At 44.4% G+C, this 19,126-nt stretch overlaps 2 protein-coding genes across 2 annotated transcripts; both read right to left on the reverse strand.

Moving 5' to 3' along the window:
- Nucleotides 1–1,707: 1,707 nt before the first annotated feature.
- Nucleotides 1,708–2,198, reverse strand: T265_10136 (hypothetical protein; the record flags this gene model as incomplete). Its single annotated transcript, XM_009176415.1, has 3 exons — nucleotides 1,708–1,883; nucleotides 1,922–2,082; nucleotides 2,125–2,198. The coding sequence occupies 3 exons, from the start codon at nucleotides 2,196–2,198 to the stop codon at nucleotides 1,708–1,710; spliced, it is 411 nt and encodes a 136-aa protein (XP_009174679.1).
- Nucleotides 2,199–8,261: 6,063 nt separating this feature from the next.
- T265_10137 (hypothetical protein) lies at nucleotides 8,262–18,757 on the reverse strand (the record flags this gene model as incomplete). The annotated part of the gene is made up of 4 exons (XM_009176416.1): nucleotides 8,262–8,902; nucleotides 14,261–14,447; nucleotides 17,320–17,418; nucleotides 18,554–18,757. 4 exons carry the CDS (start codon nucleotides 18,755–18,757, stop codon nucleotides 8,748–8,750), a joined length of 645 nt encoding a protein of 214 aa, XP_009174680.1.
- Nucleotides 18,758–19,126: the final 369 nt, after the last annotated feature.

Consider the following 19,126-nt stretch of genomic DNA (forward strand, 5'->3'; position numbering starts at 1 on the left):
CCTCAATAAAGACCCATTCGCACTCCCTGAAATGGTAAATGATGGCAATTTCTGACCAATGTAATTATATCAAAGCAGTAGCCACACATTCTTGGGCGATTTTTGTTCATAATAACCATGTAATGGAGCAATGTTTCGGTAGAAAACTAAAACTATAAGCCGTATATTCATAGGTTCTGGTCGAAAGTCTGAAAAAAGTGCACAATGCAGATATGCTATTTGGACAGGGCATCGAAGGTGATGATTTCAACTGTACCATGTTGTTCGTCTTCTCTGAGAATTTCTGAACAAACTGTGCAGACCAGTTTTTCATGTGAGTATGAAATTTGTGCTTGAAGTAATTCTCAGACAAAGTTTTAGCTGAATGGAATTTACCGGTTGTGCAAACGCGTGATTCTCAAGGATTTATCTCCACATCCTCCTGGTGGGTCTCAGTAGAAGGGCGCTGGGACGATTGAGATTTCAAGGTCAGATGGACCATCGAACGTGAAAATATCGCCTGGTACACTTGTGTATGCATGAGGCTTGCTCCGAGAGGGCTCAAAAGTAAAAAAAAGTAGTCTTTGCTACAAACTTATTCGACGTCTACTAGACAATCGTTAATAATAGTGTGGGTAGACAGCGTTGTTATCGGACTATATAGGATACGAGATAAAACATGATGGTCGGAGAGTGGTGTTTCACCGTTCACCTGCAGACTTTCCTGACTGTGACGAGAAAAAGCGCCTTCAAACCCCCTACCGATTTCTCCGATAAAAGAATTTTAGACAAGTGACTCACGGTGCATGTCACACAGGTCGATGGTTGTCTGCTGCGATTACGCTGTGGAGTAATGGTTAGGTTCTAGAAGAGTTGTCCTCAGTCTTGCTGGTTTCCCGCAAAGCATATCCGGTCGCTAACAAGAAGCAAGCTTCCAATAATTAATGGCAGTTTGGCGCAGCTTACCAGCTTCTACATACATGCGTTTATAAAATATACGTAGAACCAGCAGCGTTTCCACATAATCTTCGGCCGAATCTCCGTGGCATAAAAAACCCAAGTTGAAAATTCCCAGGGTGACACTGTCAAAGGAACCCAAGAGGACGCCACATACCGCTTCAACAACCCCTAAGCGACTCACCGTTATATACCATTCTCTGTAGACACCCGACAACTGGATGAGTTTTTAGAGCTTCCATGGGAATTCTTTCAACAGGACTTAATTTCGGGATACCTCTGAAGGACGCAGTCGGATTAAAACACTGCTTAAGCTTTAGACTCTACATAATCAGTTGATAGAACTGGCCTCTTTAGCAAAGAGGGATACAACATCGTCAAGGTGAAGAACGTGCACGCATCTTATCAAACAAATTGAGCGCCACGTGGTACATGGTTTGGAAAATTTAAATATAGAGGCATCTTTGAAATAACACCGTCAAATGGAGACTCATACAAATTTCGTTGCTCACAACGCGAGACTCAACCGAAGACTCAACCGGAGTAAAGTACTTCGATTTCTTGGGTGTCGCTCCAAACGAAGTCGCGCAGTTCTCCCTCAGTTAACCACAAATCAACAAATACAGAATCACAGCATAGAGGTCTCAACAATCAGTCGATTTATTTAATCACGAATAAATGCCGCACTGTGAACCAATAAGTTACTCGGAAAATCACAAACACAGAAGCGAGTCGTGCAAATTTGCTTATACAGCATACAAGAACGGCAAGCTATTTCGGTTGTTCGTCCAGGATAATCCGCAGACATTCGTCGGCAAACTCAATGAAGAGAGGTTCCCGCATCGCCTTCTCCATAGCTAAATCAGGCCTCCGTGAATTGTCAATGTTTTGTAAATAGGAACGCAGATGTGGATTCGACAACAGATCCTTTAAGTGTTTTGAATGACCTGCGCAGTGCATACAAAGTGCAGTAGCTACAACTTACGAAGCAATTCAAGCTTTCGAAGCGGAACGTAGTCTACTCCGGTAGTATCTTCGAGCTCAAACTCCTCAAACTCGTCGTATTCTTCGGTCACGACTGGTGCTGTTGCGACCGGTGGAACACATACACCACTTTTATGCTCTTTGTAGCACGGGACAGAACAACTGGGGAAAAACGTTATAATTTTATGGCGTATAGAGACTTACTATCCGGATAAACAGATAGGACATTTGTACTTTGCACTGGCCAGAGTACAAACAGTGCAACTAGGTTTGTCCATTCTTTAGTGAAATGCCATCAGGTAAGTGCGAATAGCTGGAAGGGAAACGAAGGCAGACAATGATTCGGTGAGTAGAATAAAGAAGTCGACATTTGGAATGTGGGTAAGACAGAGGTGGAGGCTATGGAACGTCTACTAAAAACGGCTTGTGGACCGACTGGACTTACTTTACGGACTGGTTCCTAGGTGAGCACACGTGTCAGAACCTACGCTCACCCACTCTGATGCGTCAAATAAATCTGAATAAACAGCTTCTTAGATCTTCGTGCGGTATGCATCAAAAATCTAACTGTGTTGTAGCCTCGTTTAACATTACAGCTGAAATTCACATCCCTCCTACAGCACAAGCATCAGGAAACCCACTGTCGTTGCTGGCCTAGAACGCCAGCGCCTGTATTGCCGTTCAGCCTAGCCATATCGAAGGAAGTACAACTTTCAACCTACTACTACCGATTGAATGCCGATAAACCGAGTCGTAATTAGTAGAAGACATTTTGGCGCCAAACCATGCAATAATAGTAATGTTCTTCAAGCTAGCCACTTCAGCAAAAGAACCACCAAGGGTGCACAAAGTGTGTTAGACGCTCCTAACATGTACGGTCTGTCATATGAGGCGGTATTCTGAAAATTCAGGAGCCTTCTGGCAACCGGCATTTAGCAGATAGTGATTCATGATTGACTGTTTGGGCCAAACAGATAGCCACTCAGAGCTTGTCTTGATGCTGGACCGACGGCCGGCCCGATCCTCTGGCCGATCGCGTGCGGGTTAGGCTTTTTGTTCGTAGCAGCGCCTATGAGCAGTACGGAGTTCATCCGAAACTGAGGATGAAAAGGTATGCCCTAAATCTGATTAGCGAGGATTTCAATAAAAATATTGCAGCTAGTTCCCTGGGTGCCGAATGAGCAATATTTTGCAGATCAAATCGAAGACGTTCAAATATCACTCGCTTCCCCGTATTGAAAGCCTGACAGACCCCCACAGCCACATCCCGTAATAAAGAATGAAGCATCAATAATGAAACTCAATCCCGTAACGGTCATTTTAAAATAAATCCGGCTGAAGTAACGGTACAAGCCTATGTGTGAGGATGCCATAAACTACCTATTGTTATCTTTCTCGCAGGTATTCGTCTAGAAGTAGTATCGCTACAAATAAACGCACAGCTACTAGGAGTGCCAGGAATTCACGAGCGAGGGACTCAGTCATCTTACAAATGACATCACACTGTAGCCTCTTGCTGGTGCTGAGGTCAGTCAGCGAGCTGGCTTCAAACAAACAAAGCCACCAACCTGATCAGTTCTCCAGAGTGAGTATAAAAATAGTGCGCTTTGATGAAACGATAGAACGACGCTCCCCCGAGTACAGCACGATTCGTTTGTCGTCTACCTTGTTAAGATCGCTTTATAATTCGATAACGAATGCTGAGTTAAAATACCCTAAACTATCCTGACGTTGGGATTCTTACCTGTTGGGATGAAATTTTTATGAGTCCACCCTCCGCAACACGCTTCCTTAGCCTGTCAGCCGAACGGAGTTCAACTTCCGGCATTGGCTAAAATATGTACCAAGTTTTACCCTTAGGTGATAATCAAACGAAATAGTTGCGTCACGACCGAAGATAAGGAATTCAAAGAATCATCGGGGTTAGTTACGAGGAGAGTCAGTCCTGATTTACCACTTTGGACGGCAGCAAGGAGACAGTCCGTGACGTCAAAGAGAAATCAAAGTTCGGGTGTTAGAACCGTGACTTTCCCTTCCTAGCAAACAAGATACAAGAGGGTATTAGTTCATCAGTTGGAAGTCGAGATGGCCCAGGCAAAGCGCCATCCTAGTTGTCTCCATAGGTAATTAACGAAGAGTTTAAATAAAATTATCTTATTGTAGCACTCATTCACAAGCGCAGGCAAGAGTTGTCCGAAGCATTAGAAATCTACTCGACCGGGTCACCGTGCCAAAAATGAATGATAGATTTTCTGTTGCAAGTGAGCTATGAATTGTCAGAACTCCACTTTTGTACACGTCGATTGGAGTACATCCATCTTGTCAAGTTGAATACATTTACTTCGAGATATTTGTATTAATGACGTATTCGATGGATATGGTCATGGACCACATGTAAAGTAGGAACGAAGAAAAGCAACGATATCGAACTCTTCGTTGATCAAATTGTGAACGTGCGTAGCAGGCTGATGGTCTTTTTAAAACGAAGCTGCCAATCCAACGCAGAGTACCAAAGTGGAGAACCATATGAGGAGTCTATTAGCCGGATGACCTGCTTCCTCTGAAAACTTGGGCAGCTTGCCAACTACGTAGTTGGTTCTTGTTGAGTGCACCTCTCTGTAAACTGGATGAGTCTTAGTTAGTGAGCTTCGCCATGTCATCCTGTGAATCCCTTGCAGAGTATTAGTCCAGTGCTTTTGGAGCTATGAACTTCAAAGAACCTGAGATATGAGATAAAATACCAAGAGCATCGAAAACTACTAAAAATGGCGTCTTTTCACCTTTAAGAAGTAAAGTCTGACAAACTGCTATTTAAACGCAGTTGAACACCAGATAAACACAGTTTTCTGTGTCACTTTATTGAACCAGATGCAGCAGGTCCTAACGTTAGCAGAATCCCAGGTGGACGAAAGCTAAAAAGATAGTTCATGAGGGCTGCTCACCAAACAGAACTATTAGTAGCCTGAATAAGGTTCAAATTCTCCGTTTGTCCAACCGTTTTGCACATATTTGATGCCCTAATCCTTGTCATAACACACAAAAGTATTACACAGTAGGTGGAAGGACCTAATGTTAGAAACTCACAGTGTCAACGGAGAGCAGCGGTGAAAATAATAAGTTTGGAATCCTAGTCAGTGAACGAAATGTTATGGTTCCTTCATCATTTGTGGTACGTTACAGACTAACCAGAAGTCATCGAGCGAGGAAAATGTATCGGGCAGCCGATATCACAAGCTGCCTACATCTACAACCCAACAAACTTGCTCGACACTTTGTTTTCCAGAGAACTGTCATGTGAAGGACACTTCAACTTCACATCGATCCCACTACCCGCAGGTGTATACCGATGGTCATACCGGACATTCTTAGAATATAAACAATCCGATTCGAGGAACACTCCAGGACAGGAGACAATTCATTGCAAGTAAAGCGCTGAAACATCATTTGTGTAACTGGGACCCACCGCATGTAGACCAATCACTCGTCAGTGGCTTACGACGAGACACTGCACAGCAAGACCAAGAGCTAACAATCCACAGGGGGGAGTAAAATATCCCTGAGTGCTCTTTTTGCAAGCCAATAGTGGTCAAGACACTCGTTTTTTAACCTAAGGTGACAAAGGAGTCCAGCGACTTCTTAAGCAGTCTACATTTTAGTCCCACTATTATCAGTAACAAGCCTGTGTCGGCGTGCATTGCATTCCTTTCCCAAGCTGGACAAACCTACCTTAGTTTCATTCGACTGTAAACGGCAGTAGGCCTTCTCGTAATGAACACTCCCAACTTACGACAACGCTATTTTGATAGGGGGAAAATTTACTTTAGCTATGGTCGTCAAATCTGTTCTGGGTTCAGTAAGTTTGGCTGCTTAGGGTGTTTCCTGGGGTAGTGGGCTCAGTAGTGATTGCTCATGGTACTACCGATGTAAGATGAGGTCATGTGTACTTGTGAAATTCATGGTTGTGCGTGGGCTAGGATACAGCCGGGACGTTCAGACCTAGATAAGACGAGGGCCCTCAACTAAAGCCTTTGGCTCAAAAGCCTAGCCACAAGGCACTAGATAAGACAGGGCCCTCAACTAAAGCCTTTGGCTCAAAAGCCTAGCCACAAGGCACCGGCGATTGTAGTGGGATCTCCACAGCAGCAAAAAGTATATAAGGGGCAAGTCACCTTCATTCTGGAGGACCCTGAGACCCTGTGAGTCAGAACTCTACCAGCTGACCAATCTGGTGTGAGGAAACGGGTACAAGTGCAATCCCGGGTACAGCTCAGTGGGTTGTGAAGGTGCACAAGCTGTCACACTGCAGTAAGGTCCAGTCCCTCCGTGGCGAAATTACTGGGGGGATTCAAGCCAGCAAAAGGAATGTTTGGGTGCACGGTTTCCAAAACTGTTTTCAGTGAAACCATTGCACCCAGTACGTACACATTCAGAACAGAACGGAAAATCCTACAGTGAAATCTCTCAATAAGGGAGCATACGTTTAGTGATGTTTTTGAACTATTTATGGTCCTGTTGCTGAAATTCACAGCGACTAGGAACATCCAGCTGAACAGGACAGGCAGTACCCCAACGTGTTGCTCCGCACCATGCACTGATGATGAGAAGTTTGCAACACGCAAGGCTTCGAGAACAACTCAGCCACCAACATCAAACAGGGTCCACTAGATCGGAAAGAGGGAGAAAGTAGCTAAACGATGAATGTGTTTACATAGGACTGGCAAATCTGGGTCAGTGAGTTTAGATGGTTAGAATGTTGATGCAGTTGACGGTTGACGGACCGAGATGAACCATCAAGTGAACGCTAGCCATGCTTCAAATCGACCCACGTGTCAGACCGGTGTTGTGAAGTATTCATACCACGGCTTGTTTCCCTATCCAAACACTAGCTCAAAGAAAATACTAAACCTGTTTTTATACGCAAGAACCAACGTGGGCGGTTTTTCCGAGGCTTGCCTTGCCTTGACCTAAAAAAGCCGAGATACACGTGCTTGCTACGTGGGTACGAAACCACATGCTGCGCTCTCGAGTTTTGTTTGTCTACTGAGCGGTAGGCCATTCTTTGAATGAACAAAGGCCGTACGGACATGAGGGACCATAAACACTCTCCACTTGGCCGGTGATTACGTTTATGGGAGACGTCCAGAAAGATCCAGAAAAAGAAATCATCTCTTTGGCTAGAAAATATTCACTAATACAGGATATTCCGTATCAGCCGAGGAGCATCACATTAGAAATGTTTTTAAAAAGGTTAGGATTTGCAGAATACAAAGGTTGTTCCAATAAATGAGAGTGCAAATGGAAACCCAAATACGCAAGTCTGCAATTAGCTGCCCTGTACACATGCCAGAAACGCAGTAATTTCTGACATGCTCTAGGTGAACTTGAGAAGTGAAATGAAATATATCGACTTTATAGCTCGTAAGGGGTAGATCGTATCATATGCACCCTTTGAAGTCACTAACTATTCCGTCTACGAGTTGCAACAAATAGAACTTCCTCTACCTGGCAACGCAATACCCGATTGAGAAAAATTTCCAGTCTCGTGAGAGTGTGTTCGATGGCCTTTGCCAGGTTTAGCGGAGTGTTCAGCTGTCACGACGTTGTTGAAACGGGTGTATGGACGGACTACAACATTCGCTTGTGACTGCGGAAGGTGCGCTCTTCACCCGGTGTCCGTAGTGCGCGCAATCAAGAGTGATGTATTCGGGCGTAGAACTACGGATCGGCTGCATACGCGGACTTTGCTTCCCCACCTAGACGGTAAACAAACCACTGCGTACTTATTCTTGTGAATGGGTCGAAGCTGGAGTGCAGCTTAACCCCTTATATGGTTAAATACAAGTGATACTGAGATGTATGGAACCCGAATTCTCGGGACAAACCCTTTGGGGATCATGCACTAACAATTTAAAACAGTTATTGTGCAATGCTAAGTGGATAAAATGAAACTATTTTGTAAGCAAGTTTTCGGAACGTGCGCCCAAAAAAGGCAGTACCCCAGTACAACGAACAAAGTTGATCAAAAGTTTATTGCTGGTTACGGGACGACTGTTAAAGTGTCCAATGAAGAACTAGACGGTTGTACACCCACAAGAAATGATGACTCGCACTATCTGTCTACCGCGGCACAATAACAGCCGCTTACCATATATGCCTTTTCTCTATCTTCATCAAACGAATTAACGAGATGCAATATTTTGGTAACCTAGACGTTTTGAAATCCCAAAATTTGAGGCAGAGAAAAACGTCAACAAAGGGCTTAGAGAAGAGCCAACCAAAATTATTAGTTAACTCTGGATATACCATGCTACAGAACGTGCAGGGCCGATAAACTTGTGAAGCTTTAGAACAGCGGATAATTTCAGTAACGAAACAGACAACCCACCAAGCATCAACAAGAGAAAAACAAACATTTGTGCATACATAATGTAGCTCAACCACGGTGTACAAAGCATTGCTGTTAATCGCAAATGGCATAACTCTGGAGAAATGGATGTGTGGATGATGTTCACGGGTGATTCGGGAGGAGCGCAAGATGCACCTGACCTAGTGAGAAACTCAACACATGATTCTCATGGTAAAGATATTGTTCGTGTGCCAGTCACACAGTAGTCAATCCAGGGTTGAAGTCTGCTGGTTGAGAAGGAGTGCTATTAGTTATTCGAATGTAGAAGAAAGATAAAAGAAAGCCCTGGTGTATGCTTGGGTAAACTGGCAACATGCTGGGGCGATTTTGAATGAATGCTGTAATCGTATAAATTATCGTACAGTCTCATTAAAGGCGCTGACTGCGCGCTTCAGGGACAATGCGATAATACACACAGGCATCAAAGATCAGGAATTTTTTCCGCATGTTTTCGCGTGAACTCTTCGGCATTCTTCATAAACTTTTTCATATCCTTCATGTATTCTTCTGCAAGCTCACTTCGAAGGGCTCGCTCAGTTTCTGGCGAATGCAACATGGCCACCAATGCTTGCAGAACTGGAAGAAAAGAAAGCATGATCAGGTCAAGCTACCGATCGTACAATTCAAACTGTATACTGATGGTGCAGGTTCGCATGTGACCAGTGCTTCTGTACACATGCGGCTACACTAGATGTTGGAAGGCAGCGCTGAATGTGGTGAAGAAACGGAAGCTCCTTCTATCAAGGAAGACAAACTAACCTAAATAACTAACTTATGAGTGGTGCATTACGAATAGATTAGCCTTGTTTTTTCCAAGTATTAGCTTGGCCGACTCTATACGAATGGCGGCGTAAAAAATCCAAATACTTGGTAAAAATGGGCCATACTGCTTGTCTTTCGATTGAGTAGTATTAACTGATTAAAATAAAACGGTGTGCAACCATATTCCGACTAACACCTACCATCTAGGATATCCAAACACAGGTTGACGGCACATTGTTGTCAGCGCGACATTTTCGTTAGCTTATGGTGCGTGCATACATCAAATCACTTAATACCATGGCCACTTGTCTTTCGATTGAGTAGTATTAACTGATTAAAATAAAACGGTGTGCAACCATATTCCGACTAACACCTACCATCTAGGATATCCAAACACAGGTTGACGGCACATTGTTGTCAGCGCGACATTTTCGTTAGCTTATGGTGCGTGCATACATCAAATCACTTAATACCATCAACGATGACTAAAATCACGTGATCTTCATCTTATCAAGCTTCTAATCGATGGAGAATATATGCACACATGAGACCAATTTTTCGACTGAGCTGAACAAGCATAACGTTGTGACTTTTGAGCCAATAGCGAGGGGCCTTGAGTTCGCTAAGAATTACGGTATACACCGTACGTAATGGGGAAACGCCTGTCACTTGGAAAATCTACTGACTCCTTTAAACTTGGGTAAAGACACTAACGGGCAACAATACGTGTGAAAGCGAAAAGTAAAGACGTAGTCAGCAGGTATACGCAAGTTCCGGATGCACCAAGCTGGAGGTAGTCGTGAATTGCCTTGAGTACACGGATAAGCAGCCCATCGACACGCGGATGCGCAAATAAATGCTGGGGTGAAATAAACGCGCCGCTAAGTAAGCATATCTAATTGCAGTAAAAAGCATTCGTCTACATTGAACCAAATTGTTGAAGGTGAAAGTCTTAGCCGCCGGAAGGAGACTCATTATGACAGGCAGATTTCAAAAACCTGCTGGAAAGAAGATTAAAGTACATAGCTTCATCCAGTTACCGCCACCAAGCAACGGTTGGTTGGTAGGGACGAAAATAGGCTATGCTATTCCCATTCTCCTGTTGCGTGGCGAAGTTACCACGGAGTCGACTAAAACAGTGGCCAGGCCGAAGAAAGAACTATGTTCGCTGTATCACATAGGTGCATTCGCAGTGGAGACAAGGTAGGCAACAGATTCACCTTAGACAATGGCGAAGGAACACTTAGCTTCAGAATCAACATAAACGACCAACCCTAATAGAACGATTGCCGTTACACTTGACCACATTCCTGAGAAGCAACTCTTAATTCGGATCAGGAAATCAAAACATTTACCGTGGGATAAAAACGGGGAATCTCTGGCGACACATACTGTATCACACAGTTGCGATAAATCTAGGTTAATTTTTTCCCTGCACTTCTAGAACCGGGCAAAATTACGAGGTAAAGCCAAAGAAGCCCCACAGATGTCTTTGATTTTCATGAGGTGCGTTTCAAATGCGATTGCAGGAATGTGAGGTGAAAAACATTGGGCAAACCGCACCACTACCTTATCCTGAACACAAACTTGGTGGAACAAGGCACATAATGGGTGCTCCGTGGGCATGGAAACAGCGGCAGCGTTTTCATGACAGCCTTTTTGGGAGTGAAATCGAGTCAACACAGAACGCCTGCTACCTCTGACAGACGTATCACACAATCATCACGAGGGACACTCTCCTTGTAGTCGGTATCTTCAGTCCCTCTTTAAAACATACCCAACCATGCATGGCAGTGCAACCCAGGAGGCCTGCACGAGTACCGAGTTTCTTCAGTATGTCTATAAAAGCTACAGAACAATTTTCATGAAACAAGACCAACAACCCACTTCGTTTTACCTGCACCTTATGGATGCCAGCTACGATGCGTGGTTGAAGGAAACAGTGTTGCTTTTTGGTTGCGAAGGACTGGATAGTTATTCTTTTCAGTTCCCTGAACGTTGCTTTCGTTAGGGTTCGGATAATCCGATATCTCTCATGGTAGGTCTGTGGGCTCGAATCGTACTGCATCACACTCCAGTCTCCCTCTCTTGCGAAGTATATTTACCACCGGACTCCGAGTAGTATCTCCATGGTCCTCAAATACTAGTGGAATGCAATCATCTTGTTAAGTTCATCATCCCTCAAATGTGTTGGTTCGACTCATTGAGGTATTTCTGCCTAAGATTCCGTGTATCGGCCTTAGCTGCAGATTTTCTTGTCGCAGTGTTATTGAAACCGCACCAAATACCCTCAAAGCATTAATGAGGTCGACGCGAGGTGTTTCGGGAAGAATTTCCAAGATAATTTCTCGTTTCTAAAACGGGGAATTTACTCTCCAAGATGAAAACTCGCAGGAACGATGAATTTGTCAGTAGCCACCACTTATCAGCTGACTGAGCTCCTTCTAGAGGTGTACGAGTTTTTAGGTCATTACACCGTACCTGTGAGAAAATGTACCTTGACTTTCACCCGCTTAATGGTGAATTTGATGCGCTTACAGGTGCACTCAATTTCTATGTTTAAGAATCGATCGAATCCGTGGATCCGCTTCTGACTACGCTTCGTGGAAAGTGCAGCTTGACTCCGGTCAATTGTGCGTGCTAGTGATGTCGACAAAAGAAGATACATCCAGCGCGGTCAGCTGATGGTGCCGAAACAACGAAACATGTAAGCCACAAGCGATGTTATGGTGACATTACAACAGTGACTGTGGCTATACTAATCAGCCACGAATTTTTCTAAAAAAAGACCTGTCGACCCCCCAGACCTATGTCGTTGTTTTTACGATGAAGTGCCGTTGACGGTATAGCTTCGGCTAACCGCACAGAAGCGTTACGGTACAGATTGGTAGGTAAGTTGGCACGTGCTCATTGGATTGTGCTGTACTGTTGCACCTCAACACGACATCGGAGACTGGCTAACAGTGACCAGTTTTGTTTGTTCGGTTTGCTTGACCAGTATGGCTGCTGCTGAGATTACTAGCGTTGGTGTGGGCATAAAGGCGCACTGACGCGTATAGGACAGGATATCGTTAGTTGGGTGGGAGGTAGGTATCGTTAGGTAGGTGGTAGGAATCTCTTGGTAGTGTGGAGATAGTAGGGATTTTCAATGAAAAGTGGGGTCAGTCTGAACTGGAAAAAACAGAAGTACTGTATAGCTAACTGGTCATCATTCAGAATCATCAGTAGTGCGCACCTTAAGAAAGTAATGACTCTGAAGACGTCATTTCCACTTTGCTCCACCGGGAGGCATGGGAATCGCAAGGATCACCACCCAACTAAAAATACCTCGGGAAGATATGTGCCGCTGTGTATCACGAATGCTCCTTATTCCCAGCCCCCCCCCTTAATTTCGGTATCGATTGGGTACTGAATCATCATCTCATAGCTTCAGTCAAACATTGACGATATCGGATATGCCGAGGACATCATTTTGCTGAAGGATAGACCAGGAAATCTAAAAGCGCTCAGTGAAGCCTTTGACTGGACCTAACTTGTTCGATTCTTAATCCTTTGTGACCTACACAACAGCACTCGTTGGAACTTCACGCAGCTGAGATACCGATTGAAGACAACACAACCATTAGCTAGCATGTAGAAATGGACAATAGCTCATCCTTTATTGAGTTCCTGATAGTCGTCATTTCTTGGTTGTCGCATAAGAATATGTCCACACGACCAATTGTGCTGTTTACTGGTTCTTATTTGAGCTTGGCGAGATAAAGGAGAAGTGCTAGACCCTAATAGGGGCGTTCAAAAAAATCTTGATGCAGACGAAATCCTATCACTCCTAATCTCATTACTCATCTCATGATGTAAAACGGTGGTGGGTCAGTACGCTAATTAGGTAAACCCATTGAAGTGTTAGTTAAATAATAAACGTCACCCAGTGGTAAGCGGCATTTCTATAATGACATGGAGAGTTTTTCTCAGAAAGGACGGAAGGAACGTGTCCAAAATCATCTTCTCCATGTGAGTGTCTTATCCTCGGGACCTTCTCAAAAGGGAACACAACAAGTCGGTTTTTGCATTCTTCTCAGTGGATTGGGCAAAGGAAAAAAACAAAGAACTACATTGAGAATACCGGAATTGCATTCCCCCAGTCAAGTAGTATGTAACAGTATGGGGTTGAGATTAACCTGAAAACGAAAAATCGGGACAGTCAAGCTGCCATTCTCTTGTCCTTCCATGTAAAAGCAGGACTTCACGAGTGGGGTCGGTGGACATCCAAAAGCTGAAAGTCTTCTACCACTAATGCCTGAAGTGCATTCTGAAAAGACGGTAGATAGATAGGGTTTCCCTTGAGGAAATTTTACATTCCACACTCAGAAGTATTTATCCGGCAAGTTCATCTGCAACGGTTTTATCCTGTTCTTTGCGAGCCACGTTATGTGCTGCTGAGGGACATTTCTATCAAATTTGGATTTGTCTGTGAAAAGATGGCTGAAAAGATGGCTCAACACAGTCGTATCGGACGTCGAAATACTTGATATCCAACCTGTTCCACAGTATTTGTCCCGGAAAACAAGCTTGGTTTGCCATTTGTGACGATCACCAAGAGTTCGCAGCATCAGTCCTAACAGCTACAGAGCTAGCCCACTCTTCAGTATACAGATTGCAGCGGTTTTCTTATTCAGAAGCTGGCATTTGTAAAGTGTGGCTGTTCTGTGGCGTCTCATTAGGCTAGCCGTTTACAGTGACACGGAAAATTAATTGCTACGAGGCCCTAGAGAAGGTTGTGCCTGAATTCGACTTGCGTCCAGGAACTTGACAACATAATGACATTGTAACCCCTTTTCGACAGTTCGATAGAATTGCTGCAAAAGCCGCAATTTTATCAAGTCAGTCCAAAGATGTAAATCCGGGAGTAAAATAGAAGAGATCACCACTCCGACAGAGTTTAGACAATCTCTTCAAAGGTCCGTCATTAGGAAACCCATGTTTGGATTCCACCAGCTTGAGTGTTATTCCGCGATCGAGAGGTTATTCATCCGAGGGAAATCTATTTCCGAGCGCTGGGGAATATTTATACATGTTGGTTTATAACCTTAGGAAGTGATACCAACTGTAATATAAACCATCTCCAGAACGGCTACTCGCGTTGAGCTAATGTTATGATCGTGTGCAACTCACTGTACTCGATTTTCGTCGCCGGTTTCCAGTTATCCGATTGGATGATGGGCAGACACACTTGTCCGTTTTCATCGATATTCGGATGATAAATGGGGGTTTTGAACAACAGCTTTGGCGGCTTGAATGGATACTCAGCAGGGAACACTATTTCGATTTTGAACGCGCCCTTGTTGTACGGTGGTTCTTCCTAAAACATCCGAAGGGATAAGTATCGGAATAATAGCAAAGGAGACCGAGTGCATAAATCACATATATTTGGTGCAAAAGTAGCAACGACAAGAAACAGGCGAGTGTGAGAAACAACCCAATGTGCTGAAGTTGGGGGAAAAATCCTGCTTGATTTCACACACGACAATGCATCTGCCATGCAAACTGTCTAAAATGGGCCAAAGTGAGGTTAAGGTGATCGGCTCAAAAATCAAGTTATCAGGCTGTGGCGTTCTCTTCGCGCAATCCACAGAAAGAACGAAAGCCGGAGCACCGCCATGTCGCCCGGTCTTTGACAGAACAGTCGAGAGAACAAGGCTGGACTCAACACATAGACATTCCGGCCAGGAATATCGTCAACACCATTACCAGCAACAGCAGCACTACAAACAGCAACATCAGTGTTGTCACTCGGAGTGTCTGGGCTGTGAGTCGGTCGCCATCGAAGCCTGTGCAAAGAAACATAAGTTGGAGACCCATATATAATTCGACCACTGACTGTCAGTGCACCAGAGAAGGGGTACAATGATATTTAAACATTGCTATTCCAATCACGTCCCGTCAATCAATCCTTCTGAAGTGTGCATTATGTGTCGGTATAATATTCAGTGAATCGAAAAAAGCTTAGATGAGACGAAAATGGCCGACTCACGAAACAACATGCAGAAAGCGATGGAGAATGGCCACGAATGAACAGAAGTGTAAATGGAATTTGTGTGCTGTTCTTGCACTATTGATTATCGTCCCGAGAGGGTTTCAGATAGTACCTGTCGGCACTGGTGTGGATAAATAGTTATAGAGGACGTATATTGATAAAATATTCATGCCACTGAAAGGCCATGAAACAGAACTCTGCCTTGCGCATACAACCTTTAGTTCTCCACAGCAAACTTTGCTGTGAAGAAGTAACCACACAGAGCTGACGTTTCCTGACAAGTTTAGGTGTTACTATATACTCACGTCCAGCAATATCATCAGCGAAACAATCTCAACAAAAATAGACGTATGGATAAAGAAGATCGTTGGTATATCTTTCGCTCAAATACATACGTATTGACATAGTGCAAGAAACCTAAGTGACAGTGAACTGCGTTGTAGTTTTGTCCACCAGCCCAGATATCTCTGTGTGAAACCTATAACTCCGGAACTAGAGCGACATTGACGATCTACAGTGCCCGTGACAATCTTCAGAGCCTTGATACTAGTCAGTTAAACATGATTCAGAACACTTCACCTTCCACTGAACATCATCTCGTCCCTTGAACTAATGGACTGTGGGCTAACTTCTTGAGACAACCTTCTATTGAGGAAGAAAACTTAGCAAAACAATTATACTACGAAGCAGACATGGGCAAAGAAACGAATAACGGAAGACACAGACTTTCAAAGAGCTGCTAAGAAACAGGAAAAACATCTATGTAACCCAAATGATGAATGTATATAAATACAATCTAAGAGCTATTCGGTCACAGAAATGTGGACGCTGATAGGATCCCGTAGTGTTGGGGTTAATACCGCAATTCATTTTAGAAGGAGCGTATATATCCCCGTTTGGCGTCATGAATACATGTACCAGCTGATGAACCTGACCGAAAACGCCGTGATAAAACCTTGAGTAAATCTAGAGGACTCAAGGATTGTGAGGGCTTTCCTAATCTAATACACTCTAAGGATCTACTCTATTGTTCCCATAACAGTGTGTCATCATCATCATCGACAGCATGACATCAGTGTCCAACACTGATGCTTCACTGCCGTACATAACATTGTGTACGTTGACATGAAACTACACACGGGAATTACAAGGAATCACATTAAAGCGGCCGTCAGATAGTTTGATCTTTGTCAGCTCATTAGCATTCAGTTTCAGTTGTTCGGTCCCAACCTAAAGATGTCACGTCATCATGATGGACGGGCAACAGTGCTGCAGTGTGTTACAGGATAAACCGGCGGGAACTCATGACATCAGTTCCAACACTGATGCTTCACTGCCGTACATAACATTGTGTACGTTGACATGAAACTACACACGGGAATTACAAGGAATCACATTAAAGCGGCCGTCAGATAGTTTGATCTTTGTCAGCTCATTAGCATTCAGTTTCAGTTGTTCGGTCCCAACCTAAAGATGTCACGTCATCATGATGGACGGGCAACAGTGCTGCAGTGTGTTACAGGATAAACCGGCGGGAACTCAGTTCCTTGGGGCAAAGTCATGCCAGGAAAGTAGTCAGCTGTTCAGCCGATGCAGAGAGTTGGGGGTGAAAAGAGCGCACACTAATGGAACCAGGTTTCTAGATTCACTAGCTTTAGTGAGAAAGGGCGTTTGAATGATGTGAATCAGAAGCTGACATTTCTGTCTGGTTTTGCTAAGCCAATCCTGGTAGGGGACCGTGTTAGGGACGCAAGTCATCGTTTATTAAGACTGTTACTGTAGCCTGATAAAAGTAGGTCAAAAACCAATGACAACTTCATCCACCAGGTGTAACAGTTCGTACGTGGAGAAGCTATGGCCATTCCGATCTGACCAGCTGAGTAGTACGGCTAGTATCATGTACTCAGACTGTCCGACTAGGCTTAGACAACCTGAACATGGAGGAAAAAGCGACTGACAACCTATCAGACGTGGCTGCCAAAAGTACAGAGAATGAGATGACCCACAAGTCCACTTAATAGACGGCCATACCCGTCATTAATATGATGGAACCCAATCCAGAAATAAAAACCGGATGGCTTAGCTAACACAACCAAATTGACCTGTGAGCATTCACGATATCGATGCATTTTAAAAAAAAGCCGCTTGGAAAAGGGTGACAGCATGGATGAGCAGAGAAAGTACACCCACAACTTACCGGAACAATGTAACCAGTCCAGTGGCGCATATTAGAATCATCTACAACCACATTTCGAAATATCCTCTGGTTTGAGGCATTTTTCAGAGTTGCTAATTCCTGCAATAGGAGCAAGGTAGGGCACGGAAACGATATGAGTTAAATTCTTGAGATACAGTGACTATACATACACATCGTATCATGGGAAATACAGACCGCGATTGGTGCGTTAAGCTTGTAGGAATGATACAACGCTCAGATATTCAAATCAGTGGTCTTAAACACGGGGTGGCCCGGGAAAAAAACGGGGGCACTCCAGGCTTGAAGCTATCACTTGATTCGAAACTGATTATTCGTCCATTGCATCTAATGCTTGTTTCACCCAATTTTTTTACCTTTCAGCCCTTGGCTTTTTTGTTGTCTAATAACTAGTGAAGCTGATGAAGAGTGCAAAGTCAACGAATCACCGTGGACGTCTTCCATGCACCACTGAGGAAGCAGAACACGCGCCATATCGCTTGTTTCTCTTAGTCAATTCGCCCAAAATTATACGACCTTCCTGTTGTACTCTCCTTCTGACTAAGTCTCCCTTGTTTCTGTTCACTCTTCCCGTTCCACACGCATCGTCGAAACGGCGTGTACATGCCAAGTCATCGTTTGACCGCCTCTTGCCCGTTTCTACCCTTCACGTAGTTGTGCAAAAAGAAACCTTTGAGGAAGTCGGTCGACTGGCATATGCAGCACGTGGCCAATCCAGCGCAACCTACGCAGCGTGATCAGTTCATCTACCGAAATTCAGTTATTTCCTCCGAATACCACTCGACGTACTTCAGAATTGCTGATCCGGTGTCCCCACCAGACTCCGAAGACATCGATGGTCAAACACTGAAAGCCTTTTGATGTTTCCGGTGCGCAGCAGCCTGGTTTCTGATCCATATAGTAAAATGGAGCGCACCACACTCGACCTTTGACGGACAAACTGATGTCACGCCTACAACATAGGTGAAGCAGGTTCACAAAAGCTGCTCTGGCCCTCTCAATCCAGATGAACATATCATCTTCCGTGAGACCACTGGGACTGATACAGCTGCCCAGGTAAACAAATTTGTCTACTACCTCAATCGGCTCATTCGCAAGCATGAGGCTAGGGTTCGAGCCCACCCAGTCTTGTAGTAGCACTTAACACTGTAGGTGTGAAGCACACGCAAAACCATGAGGCGGAATAATTTAGATTAGTTAACATTGTTTGCCTTACCACGGGGTCAGATCCAAGAACGGTGACGTCTTCTGCATACTCGATATCTGTGAGCAAACGCCCAGGAAGCAATTCGACCCCACAGGCATTTGAGACCGGTAGTGAGTCTTCCATGATCGTATCAATGACGAAGTTGAAGAGCAAAGGTGAAAGAGGACAGCTCTGTCGGACACCACTCGATGTGGCGAACTCAGAAGAAAGCATCCTGTAAGCCTTCACGCGGCCGCGGGAGTTGGCGTACAGCGCCTTAAGGAGGGTCAAGAATCTATGGGGGACACCTGTGCTCCACAGAAACTTCCATAGTGCTTGACGGTCTACAGAGTCAAAGTCAGCTTTCAGATCGAGAAGTACAACTATGACTGGTTGCTGGAAGCAGTGTCGCAGTTCTAGAATCTGTCGGAGGGTGAAGATATGATCAGCACATCCTTTTGCAGAACGAAACACAACTTGGTTTTCACGGATCTGTCTCCCGTGTTCAGTCAACCTTCGAAGAATGAGACCGGAGAGCACCTTAGATGACACAACTCATAGGCTGATGCCACGGTGGTTTTCACACAGCATCCGCGTATCATT

Source organism: Opisthorchis viverrini (assembly GCF_000715545.1).
Source record: "Opisthorchis viverrini unplaced genomic scaffold opera_v5_337, whole genome shotgun sequence".
In the NCBI taxonomy this organism is placed as follows: domain Eukaryota; kingdom Metazoa; phylum Platyhelminthes; class Trematoda; order Opisthorchiida; family Opisthorchiidae; genus Opisthorchis; species Opisthorchis viverrini.